General features: G+C 36.5%; 2 protein-coding genes across 13 annotated transcripts in view; one reads left to right on the forward strand and one right to left on the reverse strand.

The window, feature by feature from the left end:
* LOC139115478 (extracellular sulfatase Sulf-1-like) overlaps positions 1-27,379 on the forward strand; it is a 96,663-nt gene that overhangs the window by 46,705 nt on the left and 22,579 nt on the right. For 7 of the 12 annotated variants that reach the window (XM_070677611.1, XM_070677604.1, XM_070677609.1 and 4 more), the window contains 5 exons: positions 21,408-21,665; positions 22,764-23,003; positions 25,268-25,418; positions 25,867-26,037; positions 27,043-27,193. In XM_070677611.1, the coding sequence (XP_070533712.1) occupies positions 21,446-21,665; positions 22,764-23,003; positions 25,268-25,418; positions 25,867-26,037; positions 27,043-27,193 (933 nt within the window). In that variant the 5' untranslated portion in view covers positions 21,408-21,445. Of the gene's footprint in view, positions 1-1,399; positions 1,705-21,407; positions 21,666-22,763; positions 23,004-25,267; positions 25,419-25,866; positions 26,038-27,042; positions 27,194-27,379 lie in introns of those variants that run through there. The other 5 variants (XM_070677600.1, XM_070677612.1, XM_070677608.1 and 2 more) reach the window with 2 other exon arrangements.
* On the reverse strand, positions 17,934-18,359 carry LOC139116619 (prostatic spermine-binding protein-like). Its single transcript, XM_070679215.1, has one exon. It carries the CDS (start codon positions 18,357-18,359, stop codon positions 17,934-17,936), a length of 426 nt encoding a protein of 141 aa, XP_070535316.1.

Below are 27,379 nucleotides of genomic sequence, written 5' to 3' on the forward strand. Positions count from 1 at the left end.
AATATTAAACTTTAATCACCCAACTATTCTGTTATCTAATGTGTTCATCGTCTTCCTACAGTCGAAGAAACAGGACCGTTTTCCTTTGATACTCAGGGTCACTGACATGTTTGCTCACAAAACAGAAGACGCTGTTTCAATATGAGTGTGTTATTATGATTTCAAATCTATTTCTTTCAGTACTGAAACTCAGATGCAACTTTTGTTCACTGATTTACTTATTATAAAATTGTTAAATAATATATATTTTATATAAAATTGTTACATAAAAATGAAGATCTTATTGTATGTTCTCATTTTAATAGCAAAACTGTAACTCCACCACATGGTATTTTCTTATTTGAGCACTTTTCAGTCTGCATTTGGGTTGGTTCTCTAATAATAGTACTTATTTCAATTACTCAATAGAACAATTCATTTTATGTTCTAATTTTCTAAAAAAAAATTATTAAATATCCTTTGCACAATATTGGAGAATTTTGTTCTTTAATTTGCAAAAAATTTTTCTTGCGTTGAATGCAGTTTTAAGATGAAGAAAGAGGACTGCACCATTTCATTAAGCATCCAATATTTAAACTTTTCAGATTTTCGGGTAGTGGTTTTACTGATGTTACAACCCATTCAGTGTCCTATCGAGAAAATCTTGACTAATGAGCTGTACCTGTTACCATGACGACATGATATACTATCAGTGAAAGGCATACTATGCGTTGTATTACAGTAACCCATACACCCCTGTTTTCCTGTAAAGAGATCCACTTTTTGGGTAGTACACAGAAGGATTGTACCACGATGTGGTAGCTGCAGGGTTAAAAGTCAAATGCTTCGCTCTGATTTGTCACCTACAATTACCACTCTCTGAAAACACTTACAAACCCTCGGGTCACAATTTCACCGATAGATTTAATCGTGTGGTTGGCGTCTCACTCTCCGCGTAGCTACCGTCTACAAAACATGCAGCTGCTTGCTTTGACGCCCCGCATGTAGCATTCCTACAAAAGAGATCAGCAGAAACCTCCTGAGGACACAGAGTAACTTCTGATTCACATTCAGGTAACGTTTCCAGCCCAGGTGTTGAGATATAAGAGGTAGGGGTCAAAGGTCGAGGAAAGTGGATAGTTGTGGCGATATACAAAAACATGCCAACATGATGTTTGGGAACGGTACTTAGCAGTGCTCAACTTGATAGCTAAAGAGCATATCTCTGAGGGACCAGCTTTGATTTTGAGGGTGATTTTCATTTGGTCAAGTATACAATGAACAATAAGACTTACAGCATTGACTAGATTAATTTGCTTCTAAATGGGAACATTTGCATATAACTGGACTTGTTTTTTTATCTATGTCAAAGTCCAACCTCCTCAGAGTCAAATGGAATAGTCCAGAGTATTACTTGCCCAGTAGATACACAGAAGGTAGGATAAGTGTGTCTCTATAGCTCACTTGGAGCCAGTCTGAGTCGCTACTACAACTGGATAGCACTGACCGGCAATCTATCCCTGACTGGAAGGATTACCAGTTTCCTTGAAAGTTATGGAAGACCATCACCAGACAAAAGTTTCTGACTAACAGCGCAATCACCAGATGTGAAAAGTTTCTGATTAACAGCATAGCCACTTTGCCGTCTCATTCAGGTACCGTCTGCCGTCACAAACAAGACCTACAGGACTCCTTCACAAGATTTTACAACCAAGTATACAGTCGGTAGGTGTTGCTAGTCATTGTACAGACTTCTGTAGTTCGAGCGTTCGGCGAAATACTGAGTTCACATCTTTCAGGTGGGACAGTATAACCACAAATCCATGCAACAACTTGACCAATATCAGTTTAATGACTTGAGTAAACAGCAAGTCTTCTGACAGACTGTTTAATTGTTTGTGTAACAATTACAAGTTCAGACCCCTTTGTGTCTTCACCCAGATGCATGTAATCCCGTCATTTGCTCAAATTAATGATAATTGTCCTTCAAGGCAGTTGTTAATTAATGAAACAATGCTGATTATGATGGCCCTGGTGTGCAGTAAACACTAACAGCAGAAAATACCTTTATAAGTTTTTGTTTTTCCCTACCAATATCCAGTGTGATTCTGTAGGTGTTTGATCATGCAGTCGTTGTCTTCATTTCCTATCTTGGATGATAGCCAGAATTGCTCATCAGGTTAAATCATAAAATATCAGCTGTATCCAGAAGATCACTTTCTGAGGTTACCAATAAACGTTTGGTTTAGGGGAAGACCATTGACATCGTTCTGTACCAGTGCTGGTTTGTCACATGATTAGCTGTCTTAAACATCAGTTAATTCCTCGATATGGGATTTGTAAGGTTTGACAACATTGTCATTATTGCAACATCCCGAGGTAAAGTTATATTCATGCAAGTGTTGTGGATATTGGTCAGATTTGAGTATAGAATAGTTTTAAGTTCACAAAGTACCCTCATTATTTACATTTTACTGTCTGCTGATTGTTTGTGCAAAGCAAATATCACAGAAAATATGAGATAATTCATATTTTAAATCTTCAGAAATCTCATCAGTGATATTAGTATGTATCATTTAATCTCATATTTGTGCTTTGTAGTGGTCACTGGTGTATTATGTAAAGAACAATCATTGGTGTACAAACCAGAGGTGTTGTGAGTTCACCTGTATCAGCACATACCACATGCCCGTTGTCTTCAAATGCATGTTCTCTGTTGAGCTGAAGCTGTTTTAGCCTCGCTGGTGTTGGGTGTCGCATTCTGCACAAGCGATTACTCTGTGACGCACACAAATGGTTTTGGTTACCGTCCATCATTCCCCCCATGCAACTCTGGTTTGGAGAGGTATTTTAATTGTCCACATAATGGCAAATCACCTGTTTTGATGTTGTGTAAACTGGTTCTAAGAACATCACTAATTCTTTACAGATGGCAATTAAAATATTTCCTGTCATGTATACTTCATATTTAATTCACGTCAATTGTTGCTCCATTTTTCATCTGCCAAAGTTCTTCCATTCTTTCTTTCCTTCGTTCCATCTATCTCTAATCAGATTCATACTTATCTTATTCACACTTGTGTATTGCATTTTGCTTTGTTGTATATCCAAAATTCTTAAGGAGAGTTTCTGCAGTTTAGTCCAAAGAAACTTCAATACATGGAATGTGTACTTTAGAGAGGCCACACAGAACATATTCATCTTCTGATAAGCAATATCATATTTATAGCTGTGACTAATCCACGTTTCTTGTACAATTCATGACAACATCCATAATTTCTCTGATTTACACACATTAAATAGAGCAGGTCGCATGTTCTGTGCCCACAAATCATGTTATCAAGTACATAGTTAATTCTAGGATGAAACTTTGTAAAAAGCAACCTGATTGGGCAGTCAAGATTGTTCTGGGATGAAGTGATGTACTGAGCAACCTGATTGGCTGGTCAAAGTCTTCAAATCATTGCAGAAGTGGAAGACAGTCTGTTCTGTATTTCTGAACATTCAGATTTCAACACATCATTGAAGATAAATTGATTATACAGTAGTATAAAGGAAGATATCAATTTTATACAGGCAATCTAAGACAGGAATTAACCGATTTGACTCAACTAGAGGATAGCAGTGTCAACTTCATAGTTTGTATGTTTGTACCAATTGAAGTCCCTTCAAGTGTAAGTACATGAAGATTCCTCCATCCCCAACACTATTCAAGTCATGAAATGTGTTTACTGTGGTCAAGGTTGTGTATTATCAACTATAGACAGTAAATTTTTCACGGCATAGCTGTAAAAAATCCTGATGAATTTGACCTAGGATGGTTTCCATGTGTCTCTACACTAAAATTCATGTTTGACAAATTGACTGACAAGTGTTTACCATGCCTGAGGCTTTCTCATTGATATCCATTCTTCTTGAGGTTTGGCAGAATCAATACATCATGGCGTGAGAACAGATATTCTCTCTCACATTTTCGTAGTCAGCCTCTTGTGTGTACTGATTTTGAAGGTACTGGATAAAATTAAGTTTCTGACGGTCTTATTTATGAAAATAAAAAATGTTTGATTTTTCACCATTGAGTAAACCATAAGGATAGTGAGTGTTCTGAATTTCAAATATTAAATTTCAGGTTAATTGTTTTTCTATAACTAAAATTGGCACAGTGACCTTTGATTTTATGTTTTGATGATGAAACAAAGTGGTGTTATAGTTTCCTTAAAGAAAGGTTGAGCAAAATGTCAGTTTTTAGGCTCATACTGTCTTAAAATTATTTGTTCTAGGTTTACCCATACACCGTATGGTTATCAAAAAGTGGAAAAACGGTAGATACATTTGATATAAATTTTGTACACACATTGTCTGCTGAATTTTTTACAAATCTAAAAGTGGTCAAAACTTGTATAGCCTATTTGAATTTAGCATCTGGTATTCTTTATATACTACAAGTGTCCAATGTGTTAAGTAAAAATTACAATTAAAGAAAAAATTTCTTACTTTTGTCTGTATCGTAATCCATCCTTTATAAAGTTATGAAATCTGTCATAGGGGATGTAGACTGTATAAAACATACTACAGCACATGCAGTGTTAATATGTACATACTAGACATTCAAGTCACTACATCCGTATTTTTGCAAGTCTACAAATGCATTCTAACCAGTCCTACAGGCATTGTTTCACGAAGTAAACAAATCAATAACCAGGTTTACTGGTCTCTTATAAACTTAATTGATGGACTTGTCAGTAATACCCATCCTGTATGGACACCCTGAGTGGTCATTAAAATTATCATTACCCAAAAGAAAGGTCAGGAGTAGTCCAGTGGCTGTAGAATTTATCTGGGTTCTGTTTTACACAGAGTACAATTCCTTGGCCTTGGCAGAACTCTCTAAAGTCAGAAATACTAAAAAATACTCATTCCAGTTAATCTGAAGGCAGCAACCCAGGTATTATCCCAAATTCAATTGTGGTGTATTCATAACACAAGTCTCTGTACCATAGATAACTCTTAGATATCAAAACATATATCTGGTCAAGGGTAAGATAGCCTACTTGCAAAGAGATGTAAACAGACAGTTGAAACGAAGTCTGGACCAAGTTAATACAACCAGTACTTCAGATGGTAATAAAAATTTACAGCCAGCTAATGTACATATTTTAAATCCACGGCCATACAAGTCATGAACACAGCCGTCAGCCTCTATTAGCCTAAGGGTGGTTGAGATCTTCAAGTTGATACAGCTACTGCATCTAAGTTTGCAATATTACTTTTCAGGAACATGCTAGTGGAATGGTTTCACTTGATATGAACTTTACTGGTGCCCATAGAATGTAAGTTTCACATTGCAGGAGGTGGTGTCCATTTTGTTTCTGCTATTGTCTTCAAGTGCAAGTTTCAAGTTTCTGTGAGTGGTTCAAGCTGTGTTGTAGTCTGGAAATATTCCAGACTAGACTTTGGAGATGGTATTGGTCTTTGCAAATTTTAGCGTTCATCAAAGTTAGCGGAGCAGAATTGACAGGAATACAAATCAGTAACTTCATACCAAATCTTCGTTGGGCTCCTTTCTCGTTTTTTACCTCCCATTTGCCATACATATATGGCAATGGGAGGTTATATGGTTGAAAAAAGTCTGTATGTGAGATGTCTGTCTGTATGTATGTATGTATGTATGTATGTATGGATGTCTGTCCATCCAACGCAAAAACTCAAAAACCGCTGCACGTATTGAGCTGATTTTTTATGTAGTGATGCCATATATGATGTAGATGTGCCGTTGTTAAAATGAACTTTGTAGTCTCATAGATATGCAAATGAGGTAGAAAAAAAGGCGAAAATGGTAAAAAATCAATAACTCAGGAACTACTCATCTGATTATTGTCATATTTGGTTTTTAGGTACCTTAGGCCCAACTTATTTAAACATACAGAGTTGATGTCAATATTTGATGCTTTCTATTTTTAATGAATTTTTTTCTCTTTGTTTTTTGCCATTTTAGTAAAAAATCTTTTTCTCTTAAACCAATGGTCGGATTGCTTTAAAATTTAGCGTGCAGGTGCCTTGTGATAACTCAAAATAGAATTAATTGAAATTATGGCAAAATTTGCATATTTGTATTTTTGGGCAATTTTGCCATTTTTGGTTAAAAAAATCTTCTTTGAAAATGTGTATGCCATTACTTTCTAATTGGGTGTGCAGGTTCCTAGGAGTGATCTGAAGATGACTCTGTGAACTCAAAGGAAATTTGCAAATTTTGTGGTACTTTTTGCCATGCTTTCAAATTTGGTACACGGGTGAAATGTAGTAGGTCATTCATTCAAAGTCAAGTATTGCCTGTGTGAATGAGCAGATTATGATTGTGCTGTTCCAGGCAGAGGTGTTATCTATAGGAATGATGCAATCTTGATTAGCAAGGCACGTTTACTTTAAATAGAATGTAATTAACTCTTGTTCATGTTAAATATTATAAGCAGTAGTATCAAGTTGAACAAGCTGATATTTATAGGTTGGTCTGCAGTTGGAGGTTAAAAGCTGTAAAAATAAATGTATGTATGATACATGTCTGCCTGTCTGTCTGTACGGTATGTATGTATCTATGTATGTATCTATGTATGTCAGTATGTGCAGATGTATGTCCGTATACATCAAAAACTCCTAAACCGCAGCACCAACCATCTTAGTATTTGGTGTACAGGTGCTTTCAGGGATGGAGATGTGAATTTGTGCAAATGACCATGTCAATGTCACAAGTTTGCAAATCAAGAAAAAAGAGGAAAAATCCTGTAAATTGCTAAAACTCTGTAACCACTGGCCAGATTTGGTTGAAACTTGGTATGCAGGCTCTTTATAGTGACTTTAGTTACATTTCTTCAAATGTGGGGAAATTTTGTATTTTTTTGGGCGATTTTTCCTGTTTTTGGTCAAAAAATCTTCTTTTCTGAAAGCGCTCATCCCATTGCCTTGAAAACTTGTATGTATGATTCTAGGTTGGCCTCTGTCAGGTTTGTTCAAATTGTGGTGAAGTTTTCATATTAAAGTATTTTGGGGCAATTTTTCCCAATTTTGTCAAAAATCATTTTCTCCCAAAGTATTTGTTGGATTGCTGTAAAAACATGATAGTCTTGATCCTAGGGTTGTTTTCTGTCAGACGTGTAAAAGTCATTATGAGATGGAGCATTTCATATTGCTGGGGTATAAGATTAATTTGGACTTGCAATGGAATTTTCTTAGTCAACCTGTTAGAATGCAATGTCATGTGTGTACTAATAGTTAGTATCGCTGCAAAATGGGAGGACAGTGTCATTGACACTATTTTTTGCTGGTCAAGTCACGCTGCAAAAATAGTTGAACAGTACTTAAACACCAAAAAGTCTGAAGCCTTCGTAAGGTTCATGACCTGAAATATTTATGCTCTCATGTCAGCATGAAAAAGTCATATCATCACGAAAATTATACTGGAAAATTTTACTGCAGGCTATCAACAATTTTATTTTGATGCTACATATTTGTTTGAATATTTGCTTCAGTTCCTCTAGTTGTGACTGTAACACACATCATGCTGTGGGTCAGCAGTAACTAAGGCCTACCACCATTCCACGTGAATTTTTACAGTGTGCATATGTCAGTCTACATTAGGCGTATCATAAATTGATAAAGTCAGTCATGGTTTTATCAACCCACCTAACTTTCTCATTGCTATCTCTGTCTTATGACTGCAGCTGAAAGTGATTTATTTTTACCATCCAATTGAGAAGTTTTGAGACATTTTTTAATTGTACCAAAGAAGGTAGGGAGGGAGAGAGAGAGAGAGAGAGAGAGAGAGAGAGAGAGAGAGAGAGAGAGAGAGAGAGAGATTTGTATATAGCTAGAGAGAGAGAGAGAGAGAGAGAGAGAGAGAGAGAGAGAGAGAGAGAGATTTTGTATATAGCTACATGTACTTTGTAATATAGCTATATAGACCAAATAAAATTATTTTTCTTTTAAAATTTGATAATAAACCACCACTTTATTTAGAAGTACATGTCAGTGTTTCATCTAGAGAAGGGGATGGGGGATTCCCCCTCTATTGACATGTTGGTACCCCCTAGTAATATGTCAAGGGGGACCAGTCGCACCTTAGTCATACAAGTTGAACACATTAACTGCTGAAATCCCCCCTATATTTTCTGGTAAAGGGGAAGATCCCCCCTGTTGATGCCATCCTGGATGAAACACTAACATATACCCAATTTTTAACAACAAAATCTGAATTAAAAGGCTTCGAATTTGTAGTCTGATAACAATTATTTATAATTGTAGGCTTGAATCCCATTTCTGATAGTCGAAGCTCTGCTGAAAGAAGACCAGAAAATGCTGCCTTTGAATTTAGAAGCATTTCTCATGAGATGCGTTAAAGTGCAGAATAACCCCATCATGATATTTTCCAATCATCCTAGGGAGTCTCAAAATTTTCCCACAGACTGTAGTTCCCAGGTCAGTTACTGCTGAGATGCAGGCTGTGTTCAAAATCAAATTAATGTAGCCAGTTATGTGACCTTAAACTTGGTATTTCTCAGGTCACAGATACAATCAGTGTAGGTAATTGTGCTCAGATATTTACAACATACTTAAAGTTTATAACTCCAATTAGATATGGATGTCACCATATCATTCTTTTATCAGTGAACTTGTTGGCCGTGAAATAAATTTTTATGTGTGTCCTGCAGTGAAATAGAGGTGGCCTTTTGTACAATATCATTATGTTGGAAAGGCTAGCAATACTTTGATATGTTTAGCAGCACACAGATTTGTATGTTGGTTATGGCAGCAGCTTTGAAAAAGGCAAAGCTGTAACTTTTGGTGTACCGGCATTCATGTGTTTGATCCGTGATGCAAAGTCATTTACCCTTTTTTCTTCTCCTCACAAAATGTCAAAGTGCATAGAATTAGCCTTGCAGACACGGCACACTGTATACAATATAGAGTGTTATCATTTGACTAATGGATTCTGTTCAGAAATATAAATTCAACAATAACATTTATAAACATCACACAACATGCAGTCAGGGTTGACAAGTCGAACACTGGCAGTTGATTTTCAGAGCAGAACAAGAAACTGTATTTTACAGAAACAGAACAAAAATTATAGAAAATACATCAAAACTTACAGATAATAGAACTTTGTTGTTTATCTTCACAGCTGATAACAAGGCCAGTGAAGATCATTGCCGAGCCAAGGAACAAACTTTTGTCAGTTTTAGAAATCTAGCGCATGTAGTTGTGTCTGTAGAATGTGAAATAGTTCGTTTGATTGTGTTTTCAGTGTCCCAAGGACTCATAATCACCAAGTTGAACTTTCTCTTTTGTGCGTGTCCCCTAACCTGAAATTATCCCCCTCTACTTTTAAGGGGTCAAAATTTCACTCAAAAGTAAAGTTAGCTACTTTAACAACATCTGCCAAAGCCTATAAATTGTTACAGAGTGCAGAAAGAGACAAGAATTTCACATGTGATTAACTCTGAATAGTAAAGTCTGTGATGATTGCCCCATGTGGTTTCCATCCAGGGCCTTCGAGACGTGTAGAACAAGGCTCCCTGTTCACTCGATAAGGCATGCCCGCAGTCTACATGTATACATTAGATGGGGTTGACTCTGGGTGATTTTAGTTGTCAAGGACCTCATCTGTCATTTTGGTCACTTTTGTTGGCTTGCCTGTCAAATTAGGTCACTGTTACTATGTTGTCCTGACTGGACACAAAACTGACCATTCATCCCTTGTTTGGTCACTTTAGTGGTATCTGTCATTCTCATCACCACAGTTTTGTAATGATTATTTACCATATGAGTGGGACCCTCAGCAAACATGTCTGCTAAAGAGCCGAACAGATGTAAACAATTGTTTTTTTACTTTGTCAGAACATATTATCGAAAACGCAGAGACACAGTTAATATACAGTATGGGCAGCAATAATACTGTAATACCTCCAAGACAGTTTAAATAATGAATTTCTTTGTTTACAAAAACTTGCGTGATCCTTGCATTCACATTCTGCTTGGTTGTCATCAACAATTTAAGCTTATCATACAAATGAGAAGCAAATAGATGAACGAGTATTTTTATTGCAAGATAGAAAAGTCTCAAGAGAACAAGTAAAATGAAGGTAAAGTATAGCACTTGTTAGCACAGATTAATTGCTTTTGTATGAATTTATGAAAGCACACACATGCAAAATGGCCATAGAGGGCACTGTGACACAAATTTTCATAGATCAGAGCCATGGGGACTTGACACTAAGATGTACAGATACCTGACTGTGGCATAGACACCCAGGGGTACCTGAAGGTAAATAAGAATGCAGGCATTGAATCTCCATAATTCACACACACTGATATGCAAAGCCTACAAGATAACCATATGGTTATCTTGTAGGCTCTGCAAACCAGACCCTGCACTGTGATTGTAAGGTCAAGGTTTAATGTGTGATGTTCCTTCAGTGTAATATATTCACACTGGAGTCACACTGTTACTTTTAATCCAGACGAGATGCTTTCTCTGATGATTTCTGGATGCATTTCCTTATCGCTGTCAGAAAATAAGTGATAACAGCTATTTGTCAGATGGGTACACGACCTGCAAATTTATAACATTCTCAAAGCATTCTGGTACTTCATAAAATCTGGTTGAAAAATTTTGCAACTTACCAACCAAAAATTTGCACATTTAACAATTCAAATATGTCACCCAGGTTTGGAATATGTTGTGCTTGTTCTGTTTGTTTGCCCGTCATTTATTTGTGCTGTATGCATTTACTCGGTTTACTCAATACAACACAAGCTAACAAGTTTTAATTGGTGTTGTAGCAAAATTTTAGGAAAAGAAAGATATAAAATGTTTTGTGAAGTACAGCTTGCAAGGTACAAAATAATTCTCTGTATGATGATATTTTCTGTATCATCACAAAATGTCATGACTTTCCCCTAAATTGTATTCGTTCTTGTAATAAAGGCATGCCTCGAAATAGGAAGATTTCAACTTTTGCTCCAACTTTCCATACTATAAGGCCAACCTTAAGCCACTCTATTCATTCCATGAGCTTCAAAATGAGTCCCCAGAAGTGGCAGACCAAAAGGTATGATAAAAAAATGAGTCTGAATATCTGTGCCTGAGGTGCATTCCACTTTAACCCTTTCACCCCCAGTTCCCTGTATACAGGTCCAACTTTACCATTAGAAAACAATGGAGTTGGGACAAACCATGGTGGTGAAAGGGTTAAATCCCTTCATATCATATCATATTATGTCAGTACACCAATGAAGCAATTCATTTCAAGCATAAGGATGATTGAAGGAAAGTCGGGTCAAGTCATATTATTATTCAATTCAACATTTTCTTTGAGGGCATGTTTCTATATATTAGTTCTCATAAAAGTCACTTCAGAACAAATACATTAGTGCCATTACAGTTCACACGCTTCCTGGTGAACAAACAAATTGTAAAAACATCGTTGAAATGTTTATTTTTTGTGTGTCCACAAGGGAAAGGGAATAGAAGTTCTTACCGGAAACTTTCACCATGGAATAAACAAAAACAGGTTCTCACAGGAAATTAAAATGGAGAAATGTTCATTTTCTCTTTAAGTTAGAATGTGGCTGGGACCAGGAATTGAAATACTTAAACTTTCGTTTTAACTTTCTTAAGAAAATTTCAATCATTTCCTTTCGAAATCATGAATATAAGTCAGGGGTCATCATGCAGACTTTGATACTACAAAAACAAATTGCAATATCTACCAACACTTGAAATTCAAAATGTCCACCATTCCTGTGTTATTAATTTAACAGTGAAAAATTAAAAATTTAGATTTTCCCAAAAATAAGCGGGCGAAAGCTTTATTTACTCATTGAGCTTCAAAATAAGCCCCAACAAGTGGTAGGGCAAAAAAATATCGTAAAAATTTGAGAATCTGAATATCTATCCCCAAGGTGCATTCTGCCTTAATAACGTTGATCGCGATTTCGGGTTTGCTACTAAATATAGCTGCACGCGCACGACTTTCGGACAAATAAGCTGAAATTCGGACAAATTTTGTCGTTGTATGCGCGGCTGTTGTTGCAGCTTGTAGTCTCAGTCATCAATTCATACGAATAAGTGTGACGCTAAATAGCCATTCTAACACTCGCAGGTTTTATTTTCGTCGTTTATGCGGAAAATGCGGGCAAATGTTTATTTATGCATATTAATGAGAGAGAACAGTGACGTCATTTGCGATCAGCGCTATTAACTCTTTGAGTGCTGTAATTTTTCCCACCAAAATTTTAGTGCAGCATCTTACCAATTTTTATAAATTTTTCTGTAATTTTTTGGATCGTTTTCAATTAAATGGATATCACATTTTGTTGCTACAATTTTCTATCAAAATTTTGGCAAAAATCTGAAAAAAACTTGACTGGGGTATATTTTGTACAGGTGACAAAAATTGACTTTGGGGCTCAAAGGGTTAAAGATTTCCAGGATTCTAAGGTATGGGAGGTGATTGCATATTATGGTGTACATTCAAACTGTATAGACTTAGGTCTGGCTTCTTTGCATATACAGACTAGTGTTTCTGCTTTTCCATCTCTGTTCCGGAATCTTCTGTTCCGCTTCGTTTCTATTGATATTCAGGCTGGCTAATCCAGCAGCTCTTATACACCCATTATCAGGCTTGAATTAACAGAGGGGACCTCCTTGATCCTGGAGAACCACACTTAATCCACAAAGTAAGAGGATTAAAAGGCTGTAGTGGTTTTTGCATTTTCCATCGGAATATGAATTCGGCGGTCATTGTTCACTGCAAATTATGTATGAAGGGCAGTTTCAACATTTTGTACTGTTAGTTGAAAATAACAATGCTTGTGCAGAGCGGCAGGTTTTCCCTGCTAGATTTGTACTAAGCTTTTAGAGTAGTCTTCAGTTTGATCACTTTGTTCTGCAAAAACTACTGATGGTTCGTGATACCGTAAAGATAAATGGTATTTGAGTGACTGATGAGGCCTTGCGATAAGGTAAATACTACTTAAACAGAAAACAAGACATTTGGGAGCCATGAGTAAAGGATTTTTATCAGAAAACAGTCTCCTCTGGTTCTACAACTTAAAAAAACATAGCCTCCACCAATACTTTGATTTAAGATGCATGTGGTAATGCCGGGATGATTTGCTCAGAATTTTAAACAGAACAGACTTTCCTTGGTCTCAGAGCTTGCTATGATGGCCACAATGGAACAGTGGTTTCCTGCAGGTTATCTGAAAGATATGTAGCGAGGGTATCATCAAGAAGCCATAATTGAAAATGAAATTGCCTTTGTTCAAAACAGTGTTTTCCAGTTCATAACATCATCATTGCGATAAGACATTACAGGGAGACATTATAAAACATGCTGAATTAATCTTCTACTGTAAGACCTTCTGTATGCAGTCTTTAACCCTTTGAGTGCTATAATTTTTTCCCACCAAAATTTTAGTGCAACATTTTACCAATTTTTATGAATTTTTCTGTAATTTTTTTGATAATTTTGGACCAGAGGGATACCACATTTCATTTGCTATAGTCTTTATCAAAATTTTGTCAAAACTCTGAAAAAAATTGACTTACGTATATTTTATAAAGGCGACAAAAATTGACTTTGGCGTTGAAAGGGTTAAGGCGATTTTCATTAATAAAGCTATCCATAAATGAAAACTAGCATAGTGATTGAGCTTTACTTGTAGAGGTACATTTTGTTTTCAATTCAAGAAAAACAGTATTTACAATTTGTAAGTAATAAAATGAAAGATGAGTGATTTTCCAACATGACAACCAAATACCAGGTGAAAATTCTTTTGATGGAATTGCATGTTCTTGTTGATGTACCACAGTAATTGTTTCTTATCACAGGTAAAACACTTGTATTTTCTGGTGAAGAGAATCGTGTCAAGTGAGTCTTGTAGCATTGCTTAACACTTGTAAATACAGCAAAAATGTGACAGATACTTCGATGCACTCAAATATTTGTGTCGCCAAAACAGTGTTCCCGATTGAGACTCAGATGTCTGGCTCTCAAGTACCTCGAACTCTAGATCAAATATCCAACAGCTTAAGGGTGCTTCCAGCAGCCTAGGGAGTCCTGTAACCATAACTAACAGTGTTTCAAGATCATCAGTTTGCTTTGATGACCTTAGATGACCCCCACTTTCAATTAGGGAATACCCCAGAGGGTTTTTGAAAGGTGCTATCAATAATGGTATCACCTGTGTAATGGATGCTGACAGTTGAAAGTCAACTGAGTTCAGTGGCTTGGTTTCTTTGTGCCACCACAATGCCAGGGCATCTGGATCAGGGGATCTTGATGTACACATGGATCTTATCACTGACAATCTTTAGAGATCTTCTGGTCTTGGTGGATTTTATATCAACTATGGTCTCTGACTTTTCCTCCATAAAAGCAAGCTGGAAGTGTTGAAATACAAATATTGTGGAAATGTCGGGGCATTTGGCGTTTTAGAATGATTTGAAATTTTGTAGCTATTCTTGGACAGGATTAGATTCCACAAAAAGAACCGCACACTTCGTAAGGAAAGCACAAATCATTTGAAAATGGCATGGAATAATTTCCAGCAGGACAATCAAAACGATGAAAGTTGACTCCGTGGTCCAGCAGTGAATATGATTGTACCACATACTGTATACAGCTAGTCTACTATATCATAGCTGCATCAGTCATAAATTGTACAGTTTATTAGTTGTGATCTTTACCTTGGTGTACCTTACACCAAAGATGCACTGTCACATGGAAATTTCCAGACAAAAATTCTACTGTGGAAATAAATGGCGATTGTCACTTCCAATGTTCTGCTTTGCAGACTAATGGAGTAGCTTTAACTTTACAATGACAACACGCCGGCATACATGTATGTTTGACCAGAAATGATGGAATACTCAGTGATGTGCCGGAATTCCGGGATTTCCTTGAAATGCAGATTTAGTTCAAGCCATTTAGAGAATACCCTAATGGTCGTTAAGATTGGAGTAAGTATATAGTGAATCAGTAATTGTTGATACGTCCATTACGGCAAATCCACCACAAGACGAACACCATCAATCTACAGTCTTCTAATGCTCTTCTGATTATCCGATACCAGACAATATATTGTCTTCTGCGACATCGTTCATGTGTGGAAGTCATTTAGGAAAGCGTTTAGAGAAGCATTTTAACGAAATAGGACCTTGATACAATGGAGCACGATGGTGTCTATAACTTTCCCACTGTTGTTGAGTGCGCGGTGTTTTCTATCTGTACTCTATGTTGTATGATCAACAAAATTTCCCATCGTTCAGAGGCTTTTTAAATGAGTGAGGAGACCCGGTGTCTTCTTGCATTGCTTCAACCTATGTGAAAAAAAATGCTTCTATATGTGTTCAGTGCATGAAATATGCAAAGGAATTTGTCCTGTGTTTATCACTCTGAAGAATTTGCCATGGTTTTGAAATGTTCACAAGTAATTTTTCTGTGTCTAAGGTAATAATATAAAGATATAGTGACTTCTTTCATATTTGTGACTGAAGAGTTCTCACTAGTTGGGTGAACTACATGTATTGTGCCTGTATATCGGCATGTTATTTCTTCAAAATATTTGAATTTGAAATTGAAGCGTGAAAGAGAGCTGCAGGAGATATTGTGCATGATGTCACATGACTGTTACAATCCACTATTTGAGAAATGACGGAGACATCCACTTCAGTAATGATTTTATGGCATGTTGAAGCACACCTTGAAAACTGGTCGGACAATATTTATGATATTGTTATCTGTATCTTTGACAGACTGTGAATGAACTGAATGGGAACAACGATATCAAGATGTTGATTAAATGAAATATTAGATGTGTACTCAGACTTGTATTTCAATATGTCAAATAAACACTGTTACAGTGTGTGGACATAAGTATGGGCGTCAGCGGCAATGTGGTCGTCTACAGGTGTTGATATGGGCATTATGGATTTTCAAACCAAGGCCAGAGTTCTGATCAAAGTTCATTTCACCATGATACCAGTACCTTTTAACATACTGCATGTGGTTGTGTGTGTGGGTGTATTGAACTACAGTCTAAGATACATACAACTTAAATACCTAGTGTCCAACCAAATCTTTAGGATGTTTCCCACCTAGAGAAGTCTTTACTCAAAGTTGTTTCCGACTTGCGTCAATCCATTCATGTTGCATCGTAGGATTGTTTACAACCAATGACACTTGTACTCTGAATTTTAGGGCCCTTATAAAACCTCTACATTTATATGTGGAGTGGCTTTTTGCCATGGGATTGATTTGCCAAGTGTTGGTTGCCAAACCACTGACGTTTTGAAGTTATTACTCTGTCAACAAAATCTGCCAGACATCAAACAAATCCATTAAAACAGTGCAAATATCAGTAGGGCATGGCACAAGCATTTCAGATGATAGATACGGCAAGTCAAGAAGAGGTAATTGTCTTTTATCGCAGTTTCTGATCATTTCAGTGGTGCAGCTCTCAGCTACACATTGATCTAGAAATTTGTAAACAAGTTTCACCTTCAATGGTTTGTGTGAACTCGTTTCTCAAGTACATGAAGAAAAAACACGAAGGCCAAATTTTTGTCCTCAGTACTGTGGTTCTGAAATGCTTTGCCCTTTGCCCATCTTGTAGTAGCTCTGAACATAATTCTCCTGAGGTCAAAATTAACTACATTGGGAACATACCTAGAAATGTCTTTGGAATTGAATGTGTTGTTCTATTCAATACAACACAACGCATATATAGACGTGCATTTTCACCTATTTTCAATATTTTTATCATTCAGGTTATTGTAATATCAACATAGAATGGTCTTGAAAATTACGAGCAGAGTTTCGTGACAAGAATTTGGTTTACCAACATTCTTCTCAGGGTTACTTTTTCATCGTGAGAGTTCGCACATCTTTTAGTTCCTCATCCTGGCATTCAACTGCAGGTGCAATTCTATTTTAGAGGTCAGGGGTCATCTAGGACCAGGCCTGAGCAAACTTCATTGTAGAGACTGGCCAGAGTCAGGGTACTGTGGAGGGCAAAACCATGGAGTCAGGGTACTGTGGAGGGTAAAATTATGGAGTAAATACAGTATCTGCATTGAGACATATTCACATAGCATGCACAGAAAGCTGTTGGTGTTCGATTCTTCTTGAATTGACAAGGATGGACCAGTGAGACATGGATAGAATAATTAACCATTAGATCTATGAAGGTAGAAATTTGATAAAAAATGTAACTTTGCCTAGAAAAAGTATTAAAACAAAAAAAGGGGGAAATGTAGTTTGAGGACCCCTTGCATACAGCCTTTGTACAAAGAAACGACATGCATCTACATTCACATCACCCTCTGCATCAGTGCATGGCCTGATGGAGCACCCTTGGGCAGAGTCTCAAATTACAGTCACACCATTGTCATCATGAAGATTAATTGCTTATTTCCTTCGGCTTGTATCTTTTGAGTTTGTCATCGTTTCCTGTGCCTGTGGAAGTCAGAAAAAAGTATGGCACAAACATAATTAAAAATAAGCACGGATGAAATCTGTTCCTCGATTGTGATAGTAAAATTCATCTAAATCAACTGGAGAAACCGGATAATCACTGACAAGGATGACTTGAATGTGTGATTTATGATTTCAGTGATCTATATTGGAAAGGTTTTAGGGTGCACGGGACAGACAACTGGAGTGAAACACAATGTAAGAAAGATGCTCCCATTATTGATGGGTTTAGTTGTTGGTTGATTAATGTTGTACAACTTTGTCAAAACATTGGATGGTGTCTTCTACCTGTAGCTTGTGTTTTCTGATAGAAGATTTTATTGACTAATTACTGTATTTGAGACAAAGTACAGACGTAAGTAAATAATAACAATGAAAGTAATCATCATTATCTTGCTCATCTCACTGTCATCATCATCAAATATTCATCATTATCATCTTCACATCTTCATCCTCATCACCATCATCATTGTCACCATTGTTACCGTCATCATCATCATCATCATCATCGTCATCGCCACTACCACCACCACCATCATCATCATCATCATCATTGGCACTACCACCACCACCACCATCATCATCATTATTATCATCATCATCATCATCATCATCATCATCGCCACTACCATCATCGCCACTACCATCATCATTGCCACTACCATCATCATCATCATCACCACCACCACTATCATCATCATCATCACCACCACCACCATCATCATCATCATCATCATCATCATCATCATCATCATCACTGTCATCATCTCTATTGTTGTAAGTACTGTCATCTGTTTTCCACTCAACATTTATGATTATTGAATATGTTTCATGAACATGCATTGCTACATATCCAGGTTGCAAACTATCAACCTAGACATGTAAATGGAACATGTTAATATCCATTGTCAGATAAAGTTGAGCTTCTTAAGTATACCATGCAGCCATCAATGGTTTTCTTGTTTCATTGCACCAGAGAAAAAAACATCATTAGCAAAGTTCCTGACCTAAATTAATCAATAAACGTATTAAGTCAATAATTTGATGCAGATAAGTGCGTTGTCAGTGGCCTGGCATTCCAAATCACAAAGTTTCTCCCATTGCTGTACAAATTATATAGCTACCAAGGTACACGGGTGCTAGGGTACTCCGTGATTAGGATTGTGTTTTGTAGGAGTTGGATAGCGTTTTTACTAGGCAGATCAAATATGTCGGTGTGAACATGCATTGTTGCATGTAGTCATTCAGTGACTAACGACATGCCAATATGTCAATCAAACTGGTGTCACCTAGTAGTGATGTTGTGTACTCTGTGCTGTTGACGGTAGGATCTGTGCTGTAGACGGTAGCACTGATCACACGTCCCAAGCTGTGGAATATGATGTCACATGTTTATCCTGAGTGTGTTTGCTTTCTGAACATAATTGTCATTCGTGGTTCAAACAGCCAACACAAATTACTTGAACTTCATGCGTCGTTCATTTCTGAATTAAAAGCATGTTTGTTTGCCTTGTTCCATCCACATGTACCGTACCTTTGTACCTGATAAAAGTCAAGTGTCTCATAGCTTTTGAAGTAGCTGTTATTGAAACAGAATCTCAAGAGGTAGCAGGGTATCGAACAGTATTCCCGGAATGTCCCCAGCCAGTACAAACAACAGGATATCATCACTGATAGGTTAATCTCAGATATCAATTTTGTCTTTTTGGGATCAAGTCACATGTTTTCGACTCACACACCACAAGTCCGCTAGCAGACAGACTGTCACGCTGTGAAGGCTGGCAACTGTTTCAAAGGGACAATAGCTGAAACTTGATAATGTTTTCAATATTTTTGGTAGTATAGAGCAAGTCTATTTTTTCTTCTTCTTCTATCCAAAGTATGTTAAAAATACAAAGTATTTGCCATTTAAAGAACAGATGAGAAGAATGGTGCACTGCAACTGTTAATGGACAAATTCTTGTCTGAACCAAAATTTAACTGTCAAACCTACGGTGTAACATTGCACATTACATACAGACAGGTTGTTGACAATATGAACAGGTAGCATTTTAACATGATTTGGTTTGGTAGAGCATGAAATTGCACTTCAGGAACAGAATAAATGTAATGGAAGTTACTGCTAATGGGACTTGAAATATTTCATCTACACAGTAGCCTGCATATCCGACAATTGAAAAGATATGGATGCACCAAAATATTGCTATACAAAGGTTTTGCACCAAAATATTGCTATACAAAGGTTTTGCACCAAAATATTGCTATACAAAGGTTTTGCACCAAAATATTGCTATACAAGTCAGCATTCTTAATCTCTACTGAAACTTTGGTCAAGAATTTCTCCAGTTTAGTTTTGGCTTTTTAGTTTTGCAAAGCCCCAAATAAACTGGAGACTGAAATTCAAGACAACTGTAGTTTCTGTGCCAGTTACAGCAGTTTGGAAAATGCCACCATGATATGTAATGCAGTAGTATTTTTGCCATCAACTCCTACAGAAGAATGCTGTCAAAAGATTACTGAATTTTTTCATATGTGCAAATACCTTTGACAATCAATAAAAAAAATTGGTTCCTACTCTGTCTGAGGTTAATTTTGTGCCTGGAAACAGAAAGTTTCACATTTTGCCAAAACTTTCTTCCCGGAAACTTGACTTATATGCTTTCATAATCAAGAATAATAATCAGGGGTCACCCTGAGAATTTGGTACTAGTCAAAAAAATTACCTAAACTTAACCAATATTTGAAATTAAAAATGGCTGCTGTAAAGTGTGGAAACTGTACGTGGGAAAATTAAACTTTCAATTTTTGCTAAACATTGCTGTGAAAACATCATTTACTCCATATGCTTCAAAAGGGAATCCATACAAGAAGCAAATTTGTAAAATATTGTAAGAATTTGAGGCCAAAAAAATGTTCTTCTGTGGTATTCTACCTAAAATTGAAATCACCAAAGTGATACAGACTTTGTGATGACATTCAACGATGGAATATTGATGCCAATACTCTTCGATTTATTTCTTATGCAGAGTTATCCTTCAACTATCAAATGTGCAACTTTTGAAAAACACAATCAGAATAGCTTTGCAGGTGTGATGTGTGTTTTTCGTACCTGGAGTACCAATTTGGTCACTCACATAAATCACGACACATAATTCAAACCAACTTGCCACCTGTTTCCATAAGTAGGCATAAATTCAATTGTTAATCCCTGTGTTTTGCTCCATGACCTATCAGAAGAGTCATAGTTATCGACCAGGGCTTATCCTAGTCACCCCTTTACATACAGTCGGATGTGTTGATTGTTCCACATTAACTGTCACCATTGCTATGGAGTCAGCTGTTTGCGTTTGGTACAAAACAACAACAAAATAAGCACAGGTGTTGAGCTGTATACAGGGTGGAGTTCTGATCGTCATGAGTCGATGTTAATCTAGCGTTCAGTTTTATTCATGCTTTGAACACACCCTGTGTGAATTTAGCGACTGAACTAGTTGGTACGTATTGACCATTGGTTCTCAGCATTTTTAGTATCATTATGTCATACGTTTTACGGAACTTGTCAATGCGGTAAATATCAGTCACCTTATATGTTCATGCTAAGGCCTTATATCTCTATGTGTGTCAAACTCCATATTGGCCGGCGATGTCAGCTTAAAACAATAATTATTGTATGATTTATTCAACCCAAACCTAAATTTGACAAAGAGTGGGTTTTTGTACTAAAAAGGAACTGAAACAATCTTGTATTAAATTATCATTAAAATTAGATTTAAAAGGAAGCTGTACTGATTACATTTTACTGGGAATCACACTGATAAATGGTAGGTTAGATTTCCTGTTTCGATAGAAACCCAGCAACAAAACTCATCGAGGATTTTTTTTCTTTTTCAGATCCTTATAATTGAAATCCCATGCATAGGTGACTGAAGATGCTCGTGCAGTTTTCATTACTGCTCCGTCTCCTAGCAACAGCATCCGTAGTGTTTATGCTGAGCGATGGCACAGAGGCAGCGCCTGATCGTAATCGCTACCGAGAGAAATCCTCTTCGAGATTGCTGAGTCCAATACGCAAAGTTCATAAACAGAAAAACAGGAGTACAAAGCCCAATATTGTTGTTGTGTTAACCGATGATCAAGATGTCCTGCTGCGTAAGTTGACAATAATGACTCAAAAAATATTTATTCAATTTTTTCACCATTAGATGGTTGTCTTAGTGGAGTGTTTTCGGCAATCTAACCTTTCATGTTTCACTCAGTATCCAGACTCTACAATGTCTCGATATGTCTGGGGTAATTGCATTTAAACTGTAGCATAGTTGCTAGACCATGCCGGACCTCAGCAAACAGTGATTTGATGAAAAGGTTGATGTTTCAAACTGAATGATATTCACATGTTTTGTCTGGGTCGGTCTCTCTCCTACCATATACAAAATACACATTGTGACTCTGAGTTGAATACTTGTATTGTAAATTTTCTAACATATGGTTCACATTTCCGTGACATTTAGTTTAAATCCTGTTCCCCCTGAATGTACCATTCACCATTCTATATCTCTCAAGGTTGTGATGACCTCACAGTGGACATTCGCTTCACTATAGGATCAAAAACTATGAAGGGGAGAATCTGACAAATATCATAGTGAGATGATAAACAGAATTTTTGGGAAAGGACTAATCTTCTACTGATCTAAACTGCATGAATCAATTATTTGTAATGGTTTAATTCCTACAGCAATAATAGACATAGTTGACCATTCAACTATAGAGGGCGCTATGCATTACTCATGATGTTTCATTGATTTAATGTGTCATTTGCCCAAGTTTTACTTTCGACAACTAATGTGAGTATGTTTGCTCATAGTAATAATAAATTTTAGCTACATGTACCTTGATACATTGAAGTGGTCAAAAGCTACAACTTGAGATAACAGTTTCTTTATATATGAATTCTTGAAATCAAGTTGATATGTATAATCATCGTCAGTAAGTATGTGGACACAGGAAGTTTTAGCCTCGTAAATATGACCCATCATGTACATTTTGCAGTGTTCTGTCAATAAATGAATTCTCATGTGTACATTGCACATGTATAGATTGTGTTGAAAAGTTGAACGCTAGACGTTTTGACACAATTGTGGGGGATGGAACAGGGAATTGTATTTTACAAATCCAAAAATACAGAATGATACATCAAAATTACATTTAACGGAGATTTGTCCATAGTGAAAAATATTTTCTCTTTTACAGATTCTATGGACGTAATGAATAAAACGCGACATATTTTAGAAGAAGGAGGGGCAACATTTACCAATGCTTTTGTAACCACTCCGATGTGCTGCCCATCAAGGAGTACAATATTGACCGGACTTCATACTCACAACCACGAGGTCTTCACCAATAACGAACACTGTGGATCTCTGAGTTGGAGGCGGGGACCGGAGACCAGGACTTTTGCTGCTTATTTGCAGAGGAATAGCTATAGAACTGGTGAGCATTCCGCCACTCTTTTATCCTGGCCATTTTGCAGTATGGAATTCCAAATGTGAAATTTCAGGGCTAGATCACCACTGAGTGAGATGTACAATTCACGGGATGCATGGAACAAACATTTGTGAGGCAGATTGTTTGTTTCTTGCTTGAGTTGAAAAGTGTGACAAACAAACAACTTTTTGTTCTGTATTTTCTTGGCATGCTAATTTTTATTTGGTTATGTTCGTCTGCAGCCATATTTCCAGATTATTTGAATGATTAACTGATCAGTGTTCTCATGGCACAGCAAATTCCATGAATGTAAGGGCAGTCCCAGTAATTACACCGACCCACATCAAAAGTACTGAGAGCTAGTAACTTGTTGAACATTGGTCAGTTCCAGTGTATCTATTGCAAAATCACCATCCACACAAATTAGCTGCAGCCATACGGCGCCTAGGATGCCTTTTAATGGAAGGAAAAAGTCAAGAACTCTACCCCAGCCTCTCAATATAATGAAGCTTGAGAAATTTTGTGTAGCAAGTGACAGTATTCATTACATCTCAATGCTAAGATCCCCTTCAGAGCACGTTTCAACAATTTGAATTGAATCCAAAGCACTCATGTCATGTGTTATCAATGTAGTCATATATCATATGACTCTTCCGTTATCGGTTTCATACGGTCATCGTTTTGTAATGTGTCACCATGGTAATTCCTTGACCTTTAACCTCTTGAGGAAGTCGCAAAGATGACTACTCAGGACTTATTACCAATTTAGAGATATAAGATTTATATCTCTGTTTTCGTGGGTATTTCTGAATCAGTGTTATACTACCATCCATACAGGCTTTGCAACAATCATATAACTATTGAGATATTGCCAACATCTTTATCAGTTTGGGACAACACCAGATCAGTGGTAATATTTATAGTTTTTACGTCTGTGAAATTCAAAAAATTGAACTTCTGAGAGACAGGTTTATGGTTTAGTAGGAATATGATAAAAATTCTTCACATTTTCAACTAAAGTAAGCCTAGCAATAATGAACTATCTCATCCTGAGAAAAGAGTACTACGCTTATAGACAGTGTGAAAGTATCATATTTGTGAACTCATTAGTAGTTCTTGTCTGTAATACCAACTTAGGCATTGGACACACATAACTAGGAAATGAAATACAGATGTTACTGTGTTAAGTTTTGACAATCCCCTTATGGCTTACACTTGAGAATGTTTCAAAGCAAAATGAAATTTGAAAATCTGTAGGTGATGCTTTGAAAAAATTAATATCTTATAGATAAAAAATGGAACAAGTCGGTATCAATGTTTTGGCAGTTCACCTGCCCTGTATGTCCTGTATGCAGTATAGGATTAATCCTGTGTGCTGTATAGGATTGTAATATGTCCTATATGCGGTATAGGATTGCAATCTGTCCTGTGTGCAGTATAGGATTATAATGCCCTGTATGCGGTATAGGATTGCAATCTGTCCTGTGTGTAGTATAGGATTATAATGTCCTGTATGCGGTATAGGATTGCAATCTGTCCTGTGTGCAGTATAGGGTTATAATGTCCTGTGTGCAATATAGGATTATAATGTCCTTTATGCGGTATAGGATTGCAATCTGTCCTGTGTGCAGTATAGGATTGTAATGCCCTGTATGCGGTATAGGATTGCAATCTGTCCTGTGTGCAGTATAGGATTATAATGTCCTGTATGCGGTATAGGATTGCAATCTGTCCTGTGTGCAGTATAGGGTTATAATGTCCTGTGTGCAATATAGGATTATAATGTCCTGTATGCGGTATAGGATTGCAATCTGTCCTGTGTGCAGTATAGGATTATAATGCCCTGTATGCGGTATAGGATTGCAATCTGTCCTGTGTACAGTATAGGATTATTAAATGTCCTGTATGCGGTATAGGATTGCAATCTGTCCTGTGTGCAATATAGAATTATAATGTCCTTTGTGCGTATAGGATTGTAATCTGTCCTGTGTGCAGTGTAGGATTATAATATGTCCTATATGCAGTATAGAATTATTATCTACATGTATTCTGTATGCATATGATTATAATCTATCCTGTATGCAGTGTAGGATTGTTATGTGTCCCATGTATCTAATAGGATCATGATGTCAGATAGTCATCTTCAACCAACAATGCATTTAATCATTGAATCGAATACTTCTGCATTAAATGCCATTCCAATTTTTCTATTGCTCATGAAACTGTGCAGTTTGGACAAGAATATTATCTCTTTTGTCTTCCTCTAACAGGTTATTTTGGAAAATATTTAAACACATATAATGGTACCTATGTACCACCGGGATGGATGGAATGGGTGGGACTTGTAAGAAATTCAAGATTTTATGACTATGCAATAAATAGGAATGGAAATAGAATTAAACATGGAAATGATTACTACAAGTAAGTTTCACAACAAGAGTTATTTATCTGTTTATTTAATTATTGTTTATCCATTTATTTTATTTATTTGTTAGTGTTTTTAACACACACACACACACACACACACATATATATACACATATATATATATATATATATATATATATATACACACACACACACACACACACACACATATATATATATATATATATATATATATATATATATATATATATATATATACACACACACACACACACACAAAAGACATATGTATGCATATAACCAACATTTTGCCAAACGTGTATGGCAATTTATGCAGTTTTCATCATTCAGTAGCTTATGTTTTGTGTAATTTCATGAAAAGCCATTTTGATGATCAAATACAATCAGAACTTCTTACTTTTACATTGCCATAACAATAATCACATTTTGTGAGATTTATCTACTTTATGCTCTCTTCCAGTGATTATTTAACAGATCTCATCGCCAATGATAGCGTTACGTTTTTCAAGCTTTCAAAACAAGTGTATCCCACTAGACCTGTCGCCATAGTTCTAGCCATGCCAGCACCTCACGGCCCGGAAGACGCTGCCCCGCAGTATCAGCATATGTTTTCCGGGGTCATGACCCATAGGTGAGATTTTGAAGAAGTGTGTCAAAAAGTTCCTTTTATCAGAATGTTATCATCACTGTTATCTATTTTCTGTGACCCTGAATGACCTTACATTCCTCATGTTAGTACCAGTCCACCATTTTATTTAACACTGTAGAATAACACGTCATATTCACTGAATTGTGTTCTGGATTGCCATTGTCAATCTTTAGAAAGCAGACTTTGAAGTATTTTGTCATGAAATTGACTGCTTACTTGACGGAAAAAATTAATTAGCATATCAAGTCAAGTACTAAGGGGCCATGAAAACATGCAGATAGCTCATTTTTATAGGTCAGCCAGCATGTGTTGAATCACTTTACAGATGAATTGATTGGTATCAAATGCTACAGCCTCACTCTCTCTTTTGCCACTCCTCTTTATGGTCTAATAATAATATTTGTCTTTCAAATGTTGATTAAATCAACCACATCAGTGATGGATAAGAAGTCCAAGGGGTTGATAGATTATGGTAATGACTTAGACATTTCCAGTATTGACGTTGTAGAATGAGTTTTAATAGTATTTACGGTATCAAAAATCTGTCAGTCACAGTGATGGTGAAATTAAGAGGATGATTATGTTCGTTTTGTCTTTGGGCTGACTGTAGACTGTAGTGATAGTGATGGTAGGGACGGTGGTCATAAGGATAACACTGTTTGTGGTGGCAGAGATAATTGCAGTGATGATGATGATGATGATGATGATGATGACGAGAATGATGACAACAACAGTGATGATGGTGATGATGATGATGATGATGATGATGATGATGATAATGTTATGATCTTAAAGATGATGATGATGATGATGATTTTATTAATGATGTTGATGTCATGATGATGATGATGATAATGATGATGACGATGATGACAATGATGATGGTAGTGGTGGTGATGGTGATGATAGTTTCATAAAAATATTGAAAATACAATAAAACGTCCATGAGGAGGAATGAAAAAAGACAATTTTGACTGTTATTTTCAGAACAGCAACATGGAACATGGCACCCAACCCAGATAAACACTGGATATTTCAGTACACTGGAAAAATGACACCTCAACAGATAGCTTTTACAGATATTTTACAACAAAAGAGACTTCAAACTTTACTTTCTGTGGATGATGCCATCGAAAAAGTAAGTCAACTTTCCATAAAAAGTGAGGTTTTCTTCACTTCCCTTAGATAATACAGTAATTTAGGAGTGAAACATAATTCATAATTTCTCTAATTTAACATTTACTAAATTTTGAAAAAAATGCAGATTTGTGTCAGATGTTATGTACACTACCAGGTGATATTGCATACACCTACAATAAAGTAG

The sequence above is a fragment of the Ptychodera flava genome, chromosome 17, assembly GCF_041260155.1.
Source record: "Ptychodera flava strain L36383 chromosome 17, AS_Pfla_20210202, whole genome shotgun sequence".
Taxonomy (NCBI): Eukaryota; Metazoa; Hemichordata; class Enteropneusta; family Ptychoderidae; genus Ptychodera; species Ptychodera flava.

What these genes read in the sequence shown, in the direction of transcription:
- LOC139116619 (XM_070679215.1), bottom strand. Translation starts at nt 18,359, where the DNA reads ATGCATGTTCATGAAACATATTCAATAATCATAAATGTTGAGTGGAAA.